We start from the raw sequence: 19,747 nt of genomic DNA, 5'->3' as shown, positions 1-19,747 counted from the left end.
AAAAAAAAAAAAAAAAAAAAAAATAAAAATAAATAAAAATAAAAATATTAAAAAATAAAAAAATATATAAAAAAATAAAAATGTAAATATTTAATTAGTTATTTTAAATATTTTTTTTTTTATTTTTTTTTTTTTTTGTACCTTTATATATATATATATATATATATATATTTATATTACATGTATTAATTTCACAATAATATATTTTATTAATTATTGAAACCATGATTGTTTTAACAGAAAATCCATTAGAAAAAACTAATAATTGTACGTATTCAAGCAACAAAGTATTAATTAAAAGAAAAAGTAATACCCAATTAAAAGTTATAGCGAATAGAATTACACCATATTTTAAAGGAATAATAAGGACGCGAAGATTCTTAAAACTTGTTGATAAGACAGGACACAAATATTTATACTCAAAAAATAATATAAATAATAATATCGAAAAAGAAAAGAAAATTAAAAACCGTTCAGATGATATAAAAAAAAAGAATTTAAATAAATTAGATAAGATTTTTAAAATTAAACAGAATAAGCAAAATAAAGTTATAACTAATCGAGTTCATTTTTATAATACTACCTTAAAAGATTCATATATTACAAATTTGCAACATCAAGAAAATTCTGAACTTGTTGTTCATGTTAAAGATAAGAAAAAAAGAATTTCTAATAATAAAAAAAAGTGTAAAAAAGATTTATTTAATATAAGAGAAATTACATTAGACAATCTTAAAGATATAAATACAACAAGATATTTTCATGATTTACATAAATTAAATAATAAAAATCTACAACCAAAGGTAAAAAAAAATATATGTAATAATATATATGATATATATAATAATCATATTAATAATAAAAAACATAGTGCTCAAAATTATTATGCATTATATGATACTAATAATAAAAATGTAAATAATATACATTATGTTGATAGTATTACAAATAGTCAATCATTAAAATTATATCCCTTAATTAATAATAATGCATATGTTAATATAAAAAGAAATGTATCCAAAAAATCTTCTTTTCATATTTATAATAAAAGAACCTTAACAAGTAATAGTTTAATAGATTCTATTATAAGCTTATCAAATGAACTTAATAAATCAACTCTAGAAAAAAAAAATTTTAATCCTGATTATGAATATGATAAAAATGTACTTCATTATGTAAATAAAATATTGAACGATAATAAGTTCAATTATGATATTACTCCTTCGAATGGAAATAAAAATGATATAGAAAAATTAAAATTTAAAATAAAAAAGTATAATAATATTCCTATCTTTTATTTTAGAAAATTATTTAAATATATTATAGAACAAAATAATAATAATAATAATAGTATTAGTAGTTATAGGCATACAAATCAATCCAATATTTATGATTTATTTTATGATAGTGATGGGAACATTACATATAATGATCCCTTTTACACTAATAGAAATCATAATGATTCATGTAAATATATACATGATGATAACAAAGACATTTCCTTTAATTCTTTTGTATATACTAATTATTATTCTGATAATTATTTTTCAGATAGAACTAAAGTAAAAAAAAATAATAAGAGAAATTTATTTCATCGAAATTTTAGATCCTTTATACCAATAAATTCAATCAAATCACAAGAAAATCATAGTATAGATCAAGATAAAAGAAATAACCAAAAAGGGAATTTAAAGTCTGGATTAAAGAACAAAAAAATTGGTTTATTTCATTCTAAAGAAGTAGGTTCCTTTAAAAAAAAAAATGAATATATTAATAGTGATAATATAGTTAATAATAATGTATCATTTCATAAAGATAACCCTGATCCAGCATTAAATAGTAAAATAAATAATTCCTGTTACCATCCAAATAATTATCATCATATTAAAAGGATTAGTATTAATAGCAACATAAATATGTATCAAAAAGAAAAAAATATAAATAATACACGTATTCCTAAAAATAGAATAAACGAATTATGTATAAAAAAAAATTTAAATAATAATTATAAAAATATTCATTTGGATAATTCTAAATATAATCATATAAATAATACTTCACAGAATATTAAAACGCGTTCCTCTATATTTGTAGACTCTAATAATTTTAGTACACCTAAAGAAATTGTAACTAACAAAAAATTAAAAGATATTTCACATCCAAATAAAGAGGTAATTCTTAAAAGTAGGAAAGAAGAAATATATAAATATATAACAAATATTAAAAATGAAATAGATAAAAATGATGTAGTGAATAGTAAATATAATGAGTTGATGGATGGTTTATATAACTCTAACAATCCTGAAAATTTAAGAGATTCAAATAATAAATCTGTAGTATCGATTTTAGTAAATTATCCTAGTAGTAGTATAAGAAACAGGGTTTCGTTTGAGGGTGATGTTAATGAAAATTATCATCATAATAATAATAATAATAATAATTTTTATGGTAACAGTAATTATAACAATGCAAGTGACAGTAGTAGTAATAGTAGTAGGAGTAATAGTTCTTGTAAACATAATAATATTTATAATAATAATCATAATAAACATACGTGTATCAAAAATAAGATAAATGAATGTAATGATAATGTCAGAAATAATATACAAAATGAAAACAATAAATATAATTCATTTATTAGTATAGACGCCAATTGTAGTTTTAATTCAAATAATATTAAACGAAATGATTCATATATTAACATTTCTGAAGATGATAATTATAATAATAGTGTAATAAATGAAAATAATAATAATAATGATAATTATATAGATTTAATTTCTTTACAGAAAAACGATAATAGAGAAAACCAAAGTTATACAAGTGATTTAAAAGAACAGAGAAAAATTCATAAAGACAATATTACTGAAAAATTAGAACAAAGACCTTCTGGATTTGTTATAAATAATATTAATGAATTAAAAAGTTTAACATCAAGTATTCATTCTATATATAGTAGTGCTGAATTAATTAAAACACCCATTGAAACTAATATAGAAAATAACCATTTAAAAAACAATCGTGAAATTTTTACTTCAAAAGATATAAAATCTTTATGTATTTTTAAACAAAGAAATAAAAAGGTAAGGTCATCAAATAATTCATCTTTCTTAATTGATTTTAGAAACTCACATACAAATAATATCAATATGTTAACAGAAAATCAAAAGTTTAATAATGTATTATTGAATAAAGAAATTCAGATGGATGAAAATCAGGAACGTGAATTTTCAATTGATGATTGTTTAATGAACTGCCTGAAACATAATGCATCTAATTTAAAAACCAATGAAGATTATGAAAGATATTGTAATGAAGACAAAATATTGAATCCAGATTATAAGCCTTCAGAATCTAGAAAACTTGGAGAAAAATTTTTGCAAAAAAGTCAAAAGGAATTATATTATTCTTATGCTAACAATGGTTTTCATTGTGACACAAATTTAAATAATGCTGAAGTTGGGAATAGTTGTTTTAAAAATGATAATGGATATAGTTCATATAATGATCCGAACATGAATTATCTTCATAACATGAAAATAAATGTCTTCAACAATAATAGAGATTTCATGAATAATAATAATTTAAATAGTATTTATAATAATAATCATAGTGTTAGTAGTATATATAAGAATAATTATATAAATTCTATAAATAATGAATACTACATGAAAGGTAATAATGAATACATTACTAATGATAAATTTATTAAATATTATGAAAAATATTCAAATAAAGATGTTGATGAAAATGAAGCAAAGAAATTGAATTACACAGATTGTTATGATTTTAAAAATTCTTTATTAAATGGGTTAAGTAGAGATGATAGTTTCTGTTCAGATGATGATTTAAAAAATGATGAAAATGATATGAATTTTTTAAAAGATTCTATAAATTCATTTGATAATTTAGAATCCACCGAAAAAAAATATGAAGAAATTTTACGAGATTTCAATGGAAAAATTCCCTTACTTCATAAAGTGTTAAAACCATTGCCAGCAAAAAACCGATCCAACAATTTTGATATTTGTTTATATTTGTTACAAAAACATGGAGGAGACCTAAATAATGAAGAAAATATTTGCATATTAAGAGATAAAGAAATAGTAGAACATAGTGCCATATATGATACTAAAAAATGTTGTATAAAAAGTAATATAACAAATGTAACAAATATTAAGTTATATCATCCCAAATGGTATAACAAGAAGAAGATTATTGAGAGATTGAAAGAACAAAGTTGTTATAATCCTTTTACCATTTTTGGATCTGCACCAAGTTTATTGGACTTTGATGAAGTGTTTGACAAAGATGTATATAATAAATTTGTTTCAAGAAATAGTCGTAAAAATCATTCCTTATTAAGAGTACTAGCTAAACAAAAGGTTATCAATAATTTAAATGATAAAATAACAGATAAAGAATGGCCTCAAGTACATGCATATTTAAAAAAAAGATGGAGTAAAGAAACTAATATCGAATTAAATTGGGCATGTGATCCCTTATTGTATGAAGAATTAGAATGGTATTTAAGTACAAATAATGAATACCTTAATATGACAGATAAAGTAGCAGACATTGAAGTATGTTATTGCCCAACTTTAGATCCAAATTCTTATTATGCGTGGAATGATTCAAGAGTTATTTATACAAATTTGTGTTACAATAAGTCTAAAGAAGAAGTCGATGCTAACAATAACTCTGTTAATAAAGGAAGATATATGATGAATAAAAATATGGAACTAAAGAATAATGACAAACAAGTATCCTTTAGAAAAAGAGCAAGTGGATGTGAACACCTCATGTTTCAACAGAATATAATGAAACAGAAAAATTTATCGAAAAGAAAAAAGAAATTATTAAAAAAAAAAAAAAAAATGTTAAAAGAAAAAAATAAATTACTAAACAATAATAATAATGATAGTGCTAATAATAAAGGTGATACAGAAATAGATGCTAATGCTTATTTCGAAACATCAGAAAATTATGAAAATAACTCTAAAAATATGTATCCGCAAAATAATAATAATAATAATAATTATTCTTCAAATGACAATAATCCATATTATCCAAACATTTTTATGACAAAACGTAAAAAAAGTGTTTACTATAAAAAAAATAATGACGATGATACTATTCCGATTATGACTGTAAATACATCTTTATACAGGAACAATATGGATAATAGATATAACTGTAATAATACTGCATATGATTATATTAAAAATAAAGATCATACAATAAAATTTTTTGCCTCCCCTAAAAAAACAAAAAAGAATAATTCATATAAAAAATCTGTTAACAATTCGAATTCTTTCTATCTTTTGAATTCATCTATGATTAATAATGACAATATGTACAATAATAATTTTAATAGTTTTGATTCCAAAAAATCAATGGATTGCAACGACCCTTCATCATCATCCATTTATAATAAAAATATGTTCATTGAAAAAGATAACATAAAAAATAAAAATGAAATAGATGCACACAATTATTCTGGTAGACATAAATTTACATCTGATATAAATAATGAAGAAAATGTGTGTGCAAATATAGAAATGCATGAAAATATTTTTAAAAAGAATATATATGAAACGAACAACAATAAGTATACTTACGATGTGAATAAAAATTATAATAAAATGAATTTCATCACACAAGATGATAATAATGATGAAGATAATAATAATAGTTATACAGATAATAATAGTTCTATTAGTGGTATTCATTTGAAAAATAAAAATGATGGCATGAAATCTTTTGCTCATATGAACCAGAATCAAAATAATTATGAATATAACATGAAAAATAAATATATAAATAACAATAATTATTATAATTCAGATAACAATGTTGTAAATATGAGCATATATAAGGATATACGAATGGATGAAAAATATAAGAACAACAGTAACAATTATAGAAATGATGATTCAGAGAGTAATCATAATTGTTATAATAACTATAAAGGTTATAATAATGATACAAAGAAAGAAAGGTTCAATACAAACAATTTTGTTGATAATTATTACCAATTCAACCAAATAAAAGTAGAAGAATCTGACGAATTTAATAATTTCAGAAATATGGATAAAGAATATACATATGAATCAGATAACAAAAGTATATTCAAGAATAAATTATCAACTTTTACTTTCTCAGAGGAAGATGAGAGTAAAAAAAAATATAATATTAATGAATTAAAAGAAAAATATGTAAATATATATAAAGAACAAAATATAAATGATAATTATACTACTAATGTTTTTGAAAATACTTTTGATAAAAATGCAAATAATAATAATAAATATTTTACTAGTAAAACAATGGGAATAGAATATTTTCAAAATAAAAAGTTAGAAAATATGCCTCAAATGGGAAATAAGAAAATTATAGAAAATGTTACCAGTATTAATCTTGAAAAAAATAATGTCCCTATAAAAAAAACTGCAAATGTTTTACCACCAGAAGAAGATATATTCAAATTAACGCATAAAAATATTGATACAAAAAACATCGTAGAGCAAAAAGTTAAGAACAATAATACATCATCCATATATTCAAATAAAAAAAATGAAACAGATAATTCTTTAAATACATTTAATTCTAAAAGGTTAAGTAATAGTAACATTAGTGTTAACGAAAATAGAAAAATAAGAAGATATACAAATAAAATGTGTGAAGAAAATGATAATATATCCTTTGAACCATCTGAAAATATTAAAGAACAAAGTAATAAAAAAGGAAGTATCGAAACGTCTTCTAGTAGAACCAGTGATACATCTATGTCTAGTGCCTTCAAAATGGCTACTTCTGTTTTTAAAAAATTATTTTAAAGATGAATCAATAAAATTATTTTCTTTAAATAAATACCATGAAAATAATTATATATTTTCTTATTATTCCATAATAAATATATATATATATATATATATATATGTAACATTCTTCAATAATATGATGAAACTATGTAAATTTTTTTTTCTACATTATAAAAGTTATATAATTTAATAATTCTTTATATTATTATATATTAATGTATTTATTTATTCATTTAATTTATATTATCTTTTTTTTTAATTAACATTCTTGTTTTATTTTTCTCTTAATATAGATTATACTTTAAATTATTAATAATGTATTTTATTTATGTAAGCACATGTTAATATTTTCTTATTAGTATTTATTATATTATAATTATATATATATATATATTTTTTTTTTTTTTTTTTTTTCTGTATTATGAAAATATGAAGTATACATCTTCATAAAAATAAGTCTAAATTAGTTTATTCTCATTATGTTAGATAAATTAATGTACGATATTTTTTTTTATTTATTAACTTACAAAAACTTATTTCTTTATAAAAAAAAATATAATATAATGTGATCTTTAATTTTTAAAATTGTATTTTGGAAAATAAAAATATATTTTTTAAATTAAAAAAATAAATAGTTACATTAATAATATAATGTATATAATATATCTTTAATACTATAAATAATATATTCGAAATATATACAGAAAAATGTGCAAATTATGAAATCATTCAATTATTATTCCATAATATAATAAAAACTTTTATGTTTTAATACACTGTCATTTTTTTTTTTTTTTTTGATTATATTATATTATATTTATAATATAAAACGTGTCTACATTTTTCCTTTTCAAATAACTAAATTATTTAAAAAAAAATGTAAAATATATATAGTATTTAAATTATTTTTGTTTACTTTTTGAATATTTAAAATGTTATAACGAATATAATTCTATATAACATTATAATGGAACGCTAAATTTTTAGAAATCCTAAATCGTTAAATTTTTAATATAGAACAAAAATAAATAATTCATATTTTATCAGATAATAAGTAAATGATTCTACTTGTAAATTTTGTATTTTATTTAAACTTTAAAATGGAAATTATTTTTTTCTATTGTACAACTAAGACATAACAGAGTTCTATAAATATAATATATTTATTTATAATTATGTTTATAAAAGCATCTAAAAATATAATATGAATTATTATATAATAATTCTTAATTATTATCTTGTAATAATATAATTTTTATTGTACAACCCATAAGTGTTTTTATTTCCCTGTTTTTTCAAACATAAATGTATTATAAAATATATGTACATATAAATATTTATTTTTCAAAAATATATAAACATTTAGAAAATAATATATAAATATTAATATAAAAAGATATTCTATTTTTTACTTTTTGTTAAAATACTTATTAGAAAATATTATTTTATTGTATATTAATAATTTTCAATAAGAAATGATATTTTAAATCATATTAAATTTTAAAATACGATATATTAATAGATGTATCATTAAAGAAATATATATTTTTTCCTGTAATAATATGAAATGAAACAATATATGTACCTATAACAACTAAATACCCTGAAAATATACAAGGAATAATATATAAGTTAAAACATAATCTATACTAAATCTAAGAATATATATTTAGTTTTTGTCTAAAGCAAATAATTAATAAATATAACCTTTGTATTTATCTTTGGAAAAACTTGATCACAAAGTGGTGTAATATTTTTTTCAAAACGTTTTATTTAAACAAAACTTCTTTTTTATCTTATAAATGACATCGTTGTTTCCCTTTTGTGGGAACAATTTTTTTTTGTTTTCTGATTAAAATTATGTAAATATTTTACAATATATTAAATTTCTTATTATTTTATTCATTGAACACATTTCCCAAAAAAAAAAAAAAATACATTGACTCTAATATATACACATTAATAAAAATTCAATTATAACAGATGTTTTCTGAAGGGAAAGAAATAAGATATTATCTTTCACACAATGAATCATTTCCAAGTTGTATTTTTGTTTTATTCTTTTTTAAGTGTAATTTATATATAAAATTTTTAAAAACAATTTTATAAAAAAACATAAGTTTAAAGTTGTTCTTGTATGAAAAATTTTTAGGTGTGAAATTAAATAAAGAAGCAATTATTCTATAAAAATTTCTTACAGAATAATTAAATATTTTGTATAGAAATGAAAAATTTTGAAAACGTGAAATAAAGAATATTAAAATAAAAACCAAAACATTGTATTTGCATGGAATTTATATATATGTATATTTATATATATATGAATAAATATTCTTATATTTCATACATAGAATTTTAATAAAAGTAATATAACATTCTAATTCATATTTTGTTATTTGGATGTAATCTGAAAAAATTAATGCTTTTATTACAATATATATATATTTTCTTAATTCTTCATTTAAATAAGAAAAAAGAGTAAAACATTATTTTATGTTTTAATAATACAAAATATAAAATGTATAATATTTTGATATTTTTAGCTTATAACAGTTATCTATATTCATTTAATACTTATGATTTAAAGAAAAGGATATCGTTTCAATTACACAATTGTAATTTTATTATATTAAATAATAAGAAAATATATTTTTACATAAAGGTTATACGTATTTGCACTATTCTTGATTCTTTTATTAAAAAAAGTACCTCCAAAAGGAAATTAAAAATGTTTTCCGAATAACTCAGTATTATAATATTGTAATTGTTGAATATTTTATTTTTATTATATTTCAATATGTATATATTTCTATTTATTAATTTTTTACTTTTTTGCATTTTGTTTAATTCCTATAGAAATATGCTATATGTTATTTTTTTTTCAATTTTCATTTTAATGTACACCATTTTTTTCGTTTAACTTTAAGAGTTATTATAAATTATTATTATAATAAAATGTTTCTGCAAGGTGCACTTTATAAATCTTTGAGACAATGCTGTATTAAAATTATGGAAATATTCAAGAAAATTATATATTAATAATAAATTCTTGATATTCGCTTTTTTTAGGTTAATAAATACTATCCACATTTTAAATGCTTTATATATTATGCAAATTTATTTTTATTACCTATATTATGTGAATGTATCTAAATCAATACGATAAATAAAATTAAATTAATTACAAGTGTCTTTCTGTTTTCTATTAAGAAATAGTTCATATAATTTATCATAAAAATACTGTAAAATATTATTATATAGATTGGGTTTATTAGTAATATATTTATTTATGTATTCTTTCGTTATCCTTATATATAATTTATATGAATACAATAACAAAATGTTAACAGAATAGAATGTCTTTTTTTATGCTAAATAAATACCTTTATAAAATAATTTTTACTACCAGGGAATATTAACTTAAATAATACATAGAAATATTTATTATTTTATAAAACTTTGGTTCAATAAACAAAAATTTTATTACGTTCTTTCAAAACAAAAAATAACACACTTTTGTCCTGTAAATATACAATGTATATTGGAGAATATAATATCTAAATAATGAATATGATATTTAATTTTTAACATAATATAATATTTTATTTCCAATTCCTTATAATTTGTTTCCTATAGAAATATATAAAATATTTGTAATATTATAATTAATTTAAAATATATTAAAAAAGAAATACACAGAATTCATAAATATATAATTAAATTATATAAAGATTAAAAAAAATAATTAAAAATAAAGGTTTAATTATATTAAAAACTATTTTATTAAAAAAATTTTTTTTTATAAAATAAAATTATATTATATATATATTTATTGAAATTATTTTAAATTTTTAATTAAATATATTATTATAAAAACATTTAAAATTAGAAATAATATTATAATAAATAATTATTTTATAAATAAATAAAATTAATTTTATTATAAAAAATATTCATTATTATTTATATATATATATATATTTATATTTTATTAATTAAATTAATATTAAATAAATTAAAATAATTTAATTTAAAAGATTATATAAAATAATTATAAAATATATTATATATATTATTCTAAAATAAATATTTTAAATATTTTTATTTAATATTAAATTAATTAATTAATTTATTAATAATATATATAAAGTTTATTTACTATAATATAATTATTTATTTTAATATAAATAAAATTATTATATAAAAATATATAATATATATTTATATTTTTTTAAATTATTTATTTTAATTAATTTATTATATATTTTATTAATAATTTATTTTTATGTTATTTATTAATTATAATTTAATTTATTAAATAAAATATAAAATTAATAAATAATTTATTTTTAAATTATTAATTTAATATATAATTAATTTATTAATATATATTTATTATTTAAATAATAAAAAATATATATATAAATATATAATAATTATATTATTATTTTATTAAATTGTTTAATTAAATATAAAAATATAAATATATTAATTAATTAATTAATATATGTCATTTTAATTAAAATAAATTATTAATTTATAATAAAATTTAATATTATTTTAATTAATTAATATTATTTATTTTTATTTAATAAGTGTGTGTATATTTTTTCTATTTTATAAATAGTATAATAAAATAATTAATTTAATTATATATTTAATAATAATATATATATATATATTAAATAATAATTATATATTAATACTTAATATATTTGATTCTTTTTTATTTATTTATTATATATAATTTTAATTAAATATTTAATATATATTTATAAAATAAAAAAATTATTTATTAAATAATTTAATATGTATATAATTAATATATAATATATTTTATATTTTTTTTAATTATATTTTAATTTATTAATATATATATATATAATAATTAAATAAATTATTTTATTTATCAATAATAAATAATAATTAATTTAAATGCCTTAATTAATTAATATAACTTTATTTATATATTTAATTTAGTAAAAAAAAAATATATAATGGATAAATTAATTTATTTTAATATTTAATTTAACATTTAATAATATTTATACAATTAATATATTTACTTAATTATTATTTAATAATATTAATTATATTTATATAATTAATTTACTTATTTTAATATTTAATTATTTAATATAATATTATTAATTATTTAAATAATTAAATAATTTATTTATTTTAATATTTAATTATTTAATATTATTAATTTATTTTATTATATTTAAATAAATAATTAATTTATTTATTTTAATATTTAATTATTTAATATTATTAATTTATTTTATTATATTTAAATAAATAATTAATTTATTTTAATATTTAATATAATATTATCAATTAAATTTAAATAATTAATTAATTTATTTATTTTAATATTTAATTATATTATATTATTAATTAATTTATTTATTTTAAATTTAATTATATTAATATTATTAATTAATTTATTTATTTTAATATTTAATTATATTAATATTATTAATTAATTTATTTATTTTAACATTTAATTATATTAATATTATTAATTAATTTATTTATTTTAACATTTAATTATATTAATATAATTAATTAATTTATTTAATTTAATATTTAATTATATTTATATAATTAATTAATTTATTTTTAATCATTAATTAATTGATTATTTTATATATTAATAAACAATTTTTTTTTTTATTAATTATTTTTATTTAATTTAGTATTAATTTAATAATATTATTTATTAATATATTTTTTATTTATTGTAATAATTTACAGTATATATAATTATAAAATATTATTTATTAATAAAGCATAATTAAATTATATATTTTATTTACTTTAAATAACTAATTAATATATTATTATTTTCAATTAATTTTTTATTTAATTAAATTATAATATTAATTTAAGAATTAAAATATATTTTATTATATATAATATTATTTATTTTATATTAAATTATAATATTAATTTAAGAATTAATATATTTTTTATTATATAAAATATAATTTATTTTATATTAATTTAATTAAATTATAATATTAATTTAATAATTAATATATATTTTTTATATTATAATTTATTTTATATTAATATTATTTTAATTATTATTTATTTATTTTTAATTATGTATTTTTAAATATTAATAATATTATTATGAAGGTATAATTAATTTTTATTTATTTTAGTAATATATTTATATATAAGTATTCTTTTAATTAATTAATATACTATAATACTTATATTATTCCATAATAATTAATTCTTATATAAATTCTGTTCATTTATATTAATGTATTTATTTATAAATTTTTATGTTATTTATAAATGTGTATAAACCACATTTATAATATTTATATATATTTTTTACATATGATTTTATATATAAATATATTTTATTATGTACAAACATTTTCATGAAATTATAAATCCTTAAAACGAATATGTAATGAATTTTAATACTTTTTTCTTTATTGTATTTTTAAATATATAACTTCTAAATGAATAATAACATTTACTATATCATTATTATTGTATATCTATAGGTTAATTACATATGATTATTCATTTTTATAATTTGATATTGCATATATATAATAATATTGTATGTTCAGAAAAAAATAACTACAGTAACACATTACCCTTTTAGACATATTTTCTATTTCAAACTAGTATTAAATGTAACAAGAACATTATATGGAAAATTAATATATTTATTTTTTTATTATGAATATTTTCCTATAAAATTCTTATTTGAATCACACTGAAAAGATTTTAAAATCTGTTTATTTGTATAATGAGTAATTTCTCCATTTATTGAATAATATCAATTATAAAGAAAATAATATATAATATGTAAAATTCCTGTATAATATATTAAGGTTGATCAAAAACTAAAAATACACAAAGATATGTTTTAATAACTAAGAATTATTCCATTAAAATAATGAAAATAAGACTTTTTTTGAGAAAATAGGACAATTTCTAAACGTTCACATTATCAAAATTTAGTACCTTAAATTGAGAGCAGCTATAATACTTTTAAAAATGAAAAATTGAACTATAATTTTTTGTATATTTTATTTTGATTGAAAACCTATTTCATTTATATATTTAAATTATATATTTATATATAGAATATTTTAGGTTAATGTCTAGCATTGTATTTAAAAGTAATAAATTAATTTATGTATAAAAAAATATAATTGAAATAATATATGAATGAACAAATGCGGAATAAGTATAAATAAGCACAATAATTAAACCATCAATATTATGAAAGCATTTAAATAATGTTTACATAATATTTTTAAATGTATTTTAACACAACCATAATATTTCTAATAACGTTTTTTCTCGACATTATATAGATTATAATTCGAAAAGAAATATTATTTAAAAGTGAATATATATATATAATACAAAAATTACAATAAAGTATTTTTATAATGCTCAATGAAATTTAAATAGAAGTTTATATAAAATGCTTGAATTTATTGTTCTATATTAATATAAAATGTTTATATAATTCTTTTTTATATTAAAAAAATAATAAATTTTTAAGTATAGTGATAAATGATACAGAATTATAAACAATGAAAATGAATTACCAGAGATAACATTAAAAAAAGAAGTGCTAAAATTTGAAGGAAAAATTGAAAAGTATTATATAAATTATAAATAGTATCTATATATTATATGTATGTCTATACACTTAAAAACATATTTTTAATAACTGTTTTTTTCTTTTATTTCATTGTTATTGTTATCATTATGGTTTTTAGATTTATATTCTTCCATGAGATATTCACTAAGTAATAAAATAGGATTTATTTTTATATATCGTTTAATAACCTATATAAAGTAATAAATTATATATATAAGATATTATAAATATGTATAATATATAAGTTTAAAAATAAACATGCTTAAATGAATTATTTGTTTCAAAGAAGTAGATTTTATAAATACATATAAATAAAAATATATATAAATAGAATTTGAAATCACATTTTATTACTTCTTTCTGTATATCAAATAACTCTGTAGGATTTGTATTGAATTTGTCCGTTGAAAATATGTCTACCTGTTCTAACATATTTATTAAATAACGAAAAAACATTTTATTTCACATTTTAAATTTTAATGAAAGTTATAAGTATATAAACAATATAATTACTTTTTATAATAATTTTTGGAAATTTTTATATTTTTAATTATTTTCAAATTTTATTCATATGAATAAACACAATAATGAACAAGTAAATTAAATCTATCAAAATTTTCTTAAAACTTTAAATAATTATTCGTGTAAAGAATTACACAATATATTTTATGCGTATATATATAGGGAAAAAAATTATATATGTATATAATTTTAACTTATTTGCATATTACCAATATTGGTTTCCTTCCTAAGGTTATTAAAAAAAAGAAAAACAAAAAAAAGCATTATATATATATATATATAAATAGATTATTTTTAGTTATCTTTTAATTTACAACGTACAAATATTTATATTATAATTACTTTTCTTCAAGCATATTAGATAATAATTCTTTTTCGTTTTTATTATAAATTAGATTGAAATATTTGTGTTTTTCTTTTTCATCGTTTACTAATTTAATGAGCTATATTAATAAATACATAAAAAAATATAGAGAAGTGTTATATGGAAATTAAGTTTTAAAAATTGTATTCTTTTATAATTTTTATTAGCATATATTCACAAAGTAATACTTTTTCTAATGCCTATAAAATTTAATAAAAGAAAAATTTTAATTATAGACTAATAATAATAAACATTTAAAAAAAAATAAATGTTCTTTTTCTTTTCTCATTAGGTATTATATTTCTGTTAATTTACTGGTACTAAAAAGGGGAGAATTGTATTCTTAATATATTCTGAATTTTCATCATCAAATACATTTTTTTCATATAAAATGTTAACAAAATCGTCAAAATTCATTTGATTTTGTTCTATTTAAATAATTAATAATAATTATTTTTATTGCAATTTTTAGAATGAAAATATATAAATTATTAAGTAAAATACAATTGATAATGTCTGTTTTATATATTTTTACGTTATTTGAAACGAAGCAGAATACAATATTAAAACATTTATCTATACGTTTAAATTATTTACAAGTAACAATTGAAATTGCGAAATTTAAATTAAAATATAAATTTTTTTTTTTATGTTTTATTGAAAATAAAATATATGTTGTAGAAATGGTAAATTAAAATTTTATATTAAAATAAAATGTAAGTTTTTTTTTTTTTTTTTTTTTGATACAGAAAATATTTTTAATACTTTAACATAAATATTAAAAAATAACAAATAAATTTGGATTAAAAATAAATAATTCTTCAAAATAATTACAAATTTCGTAATGTTATTGAAAGTTCAAGTTTCACTATCTTTAAAAAAAAAAAAAAAAAAAATTAAGACAAAAAAAAAAAATATATATATATGTATACATATATATATATATATATATATATATACATATAATGCATAAGAAATGTAATAATATGAAACATGTAAACATTTAAAATATATATTTTAAATTTTCTGTATTATCTCCATTAATTTTATACTTCATTATTAAAAATACATAAATAAAATAAATAAACTTTAAATTTGTAAATAATTGTTAATATAATTTTTATTTTTAGTATTTAAAAATAAAATATAAACGTGTCTTTACATTAAAAGCATAAAATTTTATTTTAACAATTCATTATAAATTAATATTTATATATTTCTATCTTACATTCTTTTAACATTATAATATAAAATATATGTATAAACATTATGTGATAGGGTAAAATTTTCATTTATAATAATAATTCATAAATACTTTTAAAGAAAATGTTTTCTGGAAAAATATATATAAATATAGATATATTTTTTTTTCTTATGTTTCATTATAATATATATATATATATAATTAAAACAAATATATACTCTTGTAAATCAAAGGAAAAGAATGAAAAAAAAAAAATTATATACTATACTTTCATTTCTATTTGTCCATCAGAAAAATCTTCTAATGCATTTAATGATTGTTCATTATGAGCCCTTTTAATTCCTTCGGCTACTAATTTTGCAACTGACAAGATATGCAATTTTTCACAACATATATTACTTGGAATGTGTATGGTATTTGTAGTTACAACTTCATCTATACATGAATTATTAATTTTTTCAATGCAACCATCAGATAATATGGCATGAGTAGCATATAAATATATTTTACGAGCTCCTGCATTTTTTAAAATAGCAGCAACTTTTTGAGATTTTTCTCCTGTATCAATAATATCATCTACTAAAATACAATCACATCCCTTAATATCTCCAACTATGGTAAATTTTTCCTTATCATACATATCATTTTCTTTTTTATCTACAATTTTAGAATTATTTAAAGCATTAGTATTATTTTTTTTGTTATCCTCATTATGTAAATTCATACGATTATTTTTGAAATCATTTGATTCATATGAATCATTAACTGGATAACCTTCTCTACTATTAATTTCATTATAATTACTAGAAACAAGAGTAGTAAAACCTGCGTTCATGGAGTGCTTATTCATTCTAATCCAAAATTCTTTGGTTCTTTCAGCACCTTCGTTGTCAATAGATACAACAACTGGATTTCGAAGTTTTTTTTTTTTAAAATATTCAACAGCCAATGATTGAGGATTAATGTTCATAAGTGGAGGTTGAAATTTTTTCCCTGTAGAAAACCCTTCAATCCTTGCATTGTGTAAATCAACAGAAATTATTGAATCAACTCCGCAAGCCTGTAACAAAATAGCTATTTCTGGGGCTCCTAAGGAATGAACATAATTATGGTCATCTAAATGTTTAGTTTGTCTTGAGTAATTTAAATATGGTATAACTGCCGTTACCTTTTTGGCAGATGATCTTCGTAAGGTTGATATAAATAAAAATAATTCCATTAAACGCGAATGGACGTCTTTTCCCCCTGCTGGAGTTGAATGGATTATATAAATATCTCTTCCTCTAACCTCGTCCATTATTTGAAGAGCTATTTCTCCATCACTAAATTTTCCAACATAAGCTCTGCCCAAACCTATACCTAAATTGGAACATATTTCATTTGCCAATTCATGGTGACTATTACTAGAAAATATTTGCATATTGCTATATTCACTTAATTCTTGATAATATTCATATTTATCATTTTTTGAACCATTCTTATTATTTCCTTTTAAGACATTATCTGATTGTTTGGTATTATTATCATTTGAATTACCGAATAATTTATTTTTACCTATAAAACTAAATTCATTTTTTCTTATAACATTTTCATTTATATTTACAGTTGAATCAGTTGTTAATAGTTCATTATTTATAAAATTTATATTTTCGTTTTCGTAATTTTCATCTTTCTTTACATGAACTGCTAAACCTAATACGTTTGCAAACACAATAGAATGCATTCTAAAGTTACTTTTTCTATCATTATAATGTTTATTCTCGTTATTTAAAAATACGGTATATTCATTAAAACCCCCATTATTTCCATTTTTGTAAACAAAATAGATACTTTTCTGAAACTTATTTTGATAAGTATTTACTAATTGATTTTTTGTTATAAAATATTTTAATTTCTCTGTGTGCTCATACAACTTCCTTGAGCAATTGTAAAATTTGTAAATCATTATTATAAGATATAAAATATTATTATTATATATTATATATTATATATATTATATATATTTTTTATATATTTATATTACTTATATATTTTTTTTTTAATTTAGAATTAGCTTATAAATATTAATATGTATACATTAAGTTTCTTAAAATACAAAAAAAAAAAAATAATAATAATAAAATATAATCTTAAATTTATTTTAAATTAAATCAATATATATTTTTTATTATATTGTTTTTTTACTTTTTATTTCTTAATACTATTAATATCTATATGTTATATTAAAATGGTTTAATTTGTTCAAGATATATATTTTTTCCTTTTTACATAGTAAAAAAAAATCTAAATTTTATTTATGTATATATTTTTTTTATGTAGATTTTTATGCATTTAAAAATTTTTTTAAATATAATTATTATATATAACCCATAGTAAAATTGTATACTTATATAAGCATTTAATTTTAATTATATTTAAGTACATATTATATTTGTAATTTGAATATTCATTAAATTATAATTATAAAGCCCAACATTTCATACATTTTAAATAGGACTATAATATATATGCCATTATATATATATATATTATTATATATATTAATATATTATTATATATGTTTTGCTTATGTTTTAATTTTAAAATACATAAAATAATGTCATGTTTGTTAAAAATGAAATAATTAATTTTTAGAATAATTTTATAAAACTTTATAAATTTATATTTTTATGAAATATAAAAATATGAATACTTAAATACGCGCACAATAAATGTATATATATATGTAGGTTCTTTTCTTCTTTTTTTTTTTTTTTTCTTTATTTAATGTATTTTTTTATATTTAGGTATATATATAATATATATATATTTTTTTTTTTTTTCTTATTCTGATAATACTTTTTTAAGTAGCTCATATTTTTTCATATGTTTATTTCAATATAACATATAAAAGAATTAAAAATTGAATATTTGTGTTTTTGTAGATTTTATTAAAATTTTTTGGAAATATATAATATTTCATAATAAAATTATTTTCATATTATAATTTCCATAAACAATGCATATATTCTAAAGATTAATAAATTATTATAATTTTTTTTATTCATTAATCTTATGTGTTGTATAGTGTAAAATAGGAGAAATGGAATTTTTTTTTTTTTTTTTTTAAGTTATTATTAATATATTATAAGGTTCATATTAAAATATGAACAAATATAAAGACGTTATTATATATATATATA

General features: G+C 16.3%; 3 protein-coding genes across 3 annotated transcripts, besides 1 other annotated feature; 1 reads left to right on the top strand and 2 right to left on the bottom strand.

Moving 5' to 3' along the window:
* Positions 1-224: 224 nt before the first annotated feature.
* PRSY57_1327000 (hypothetical protein) lies at positions 225-6,839 on the top strand (the record flags this gene model as incomplete). The annotated part of the gene is made up of 1 exon (XM_012909206.2): positions 225-6,839. The coding sequence occupies one exon, from the start codon at positions 225-227 to the stop codon at positions 6,837-6,839; it is 6,615 nt and encodes a 2,204-aa protein (XP_012764660.2).
* A 3,761-nt stretch (positions 6,840-10,600) lies between these two features.
* Positions 10,601-12,966: a sequence feature (centromere).
* A 1,571-nt stretch (positions 12,967-14,537) lies between these two features.
* PRSY57_1326900 (hypothetical protein) lies at positions 14,538-15,778 on the bottom strand (the record flags this gene model as incomplete). Its single annotated transcript, XM_012909205.2, has 5 exons — positions 14,538-14,663; positions 14,830-14,900; positions 15,207-15,223; positions 15,340-15,440; positions 15,677-15,778. The coding sequence occupies 5 exons, from the start codon at positions 15,776-15,778 to the stop codon at positions 14,538-14,540; spliced, it is 417 nt and encodes a 138-aa protein (XP_012764659.2).
* Positions 15,779-16,827: 1,049 nt separating this feature from the next.
* On the bottom strand, positions 16,828-18,510 carry PRSY57_1326800 (ribose-phosphate pyrophosphokinase, putative; the record flags this gene model as incomplete). The annotated part of the gene is made up of 1 exon (XM_012909204.2): positions 16,828-18,510. One exon carries the CDS (start codon positions 18,508-18,510, stop codon positions 16,828-16,830), a length of 1,683 nt encoding a protein of 560 aa, XP_012764658.1.
* Between the last annotated feature and the right edge of the window lie 1,237 nt (positions 18,511-19,747).

The sequence above is a fragment of the Plasmodium reichenowi genome, chromosome 13 (genome assembly GCF_001601855.1).
Source record: "Plasmodium reichenowi strain SY57 chromosome 13, whole genome shotgun sequence".
In the NCBI taxonomy this organism is placed as follows: Eukaryota; Apicomplexa; class Aconoidasida; order Haemosporida; family Plasmodiidae; genus Plasmodium; species Plasmodium reichenowi.
This window is presented reverse-complemented; position numbering and strand designations above follow the sequence as displayed.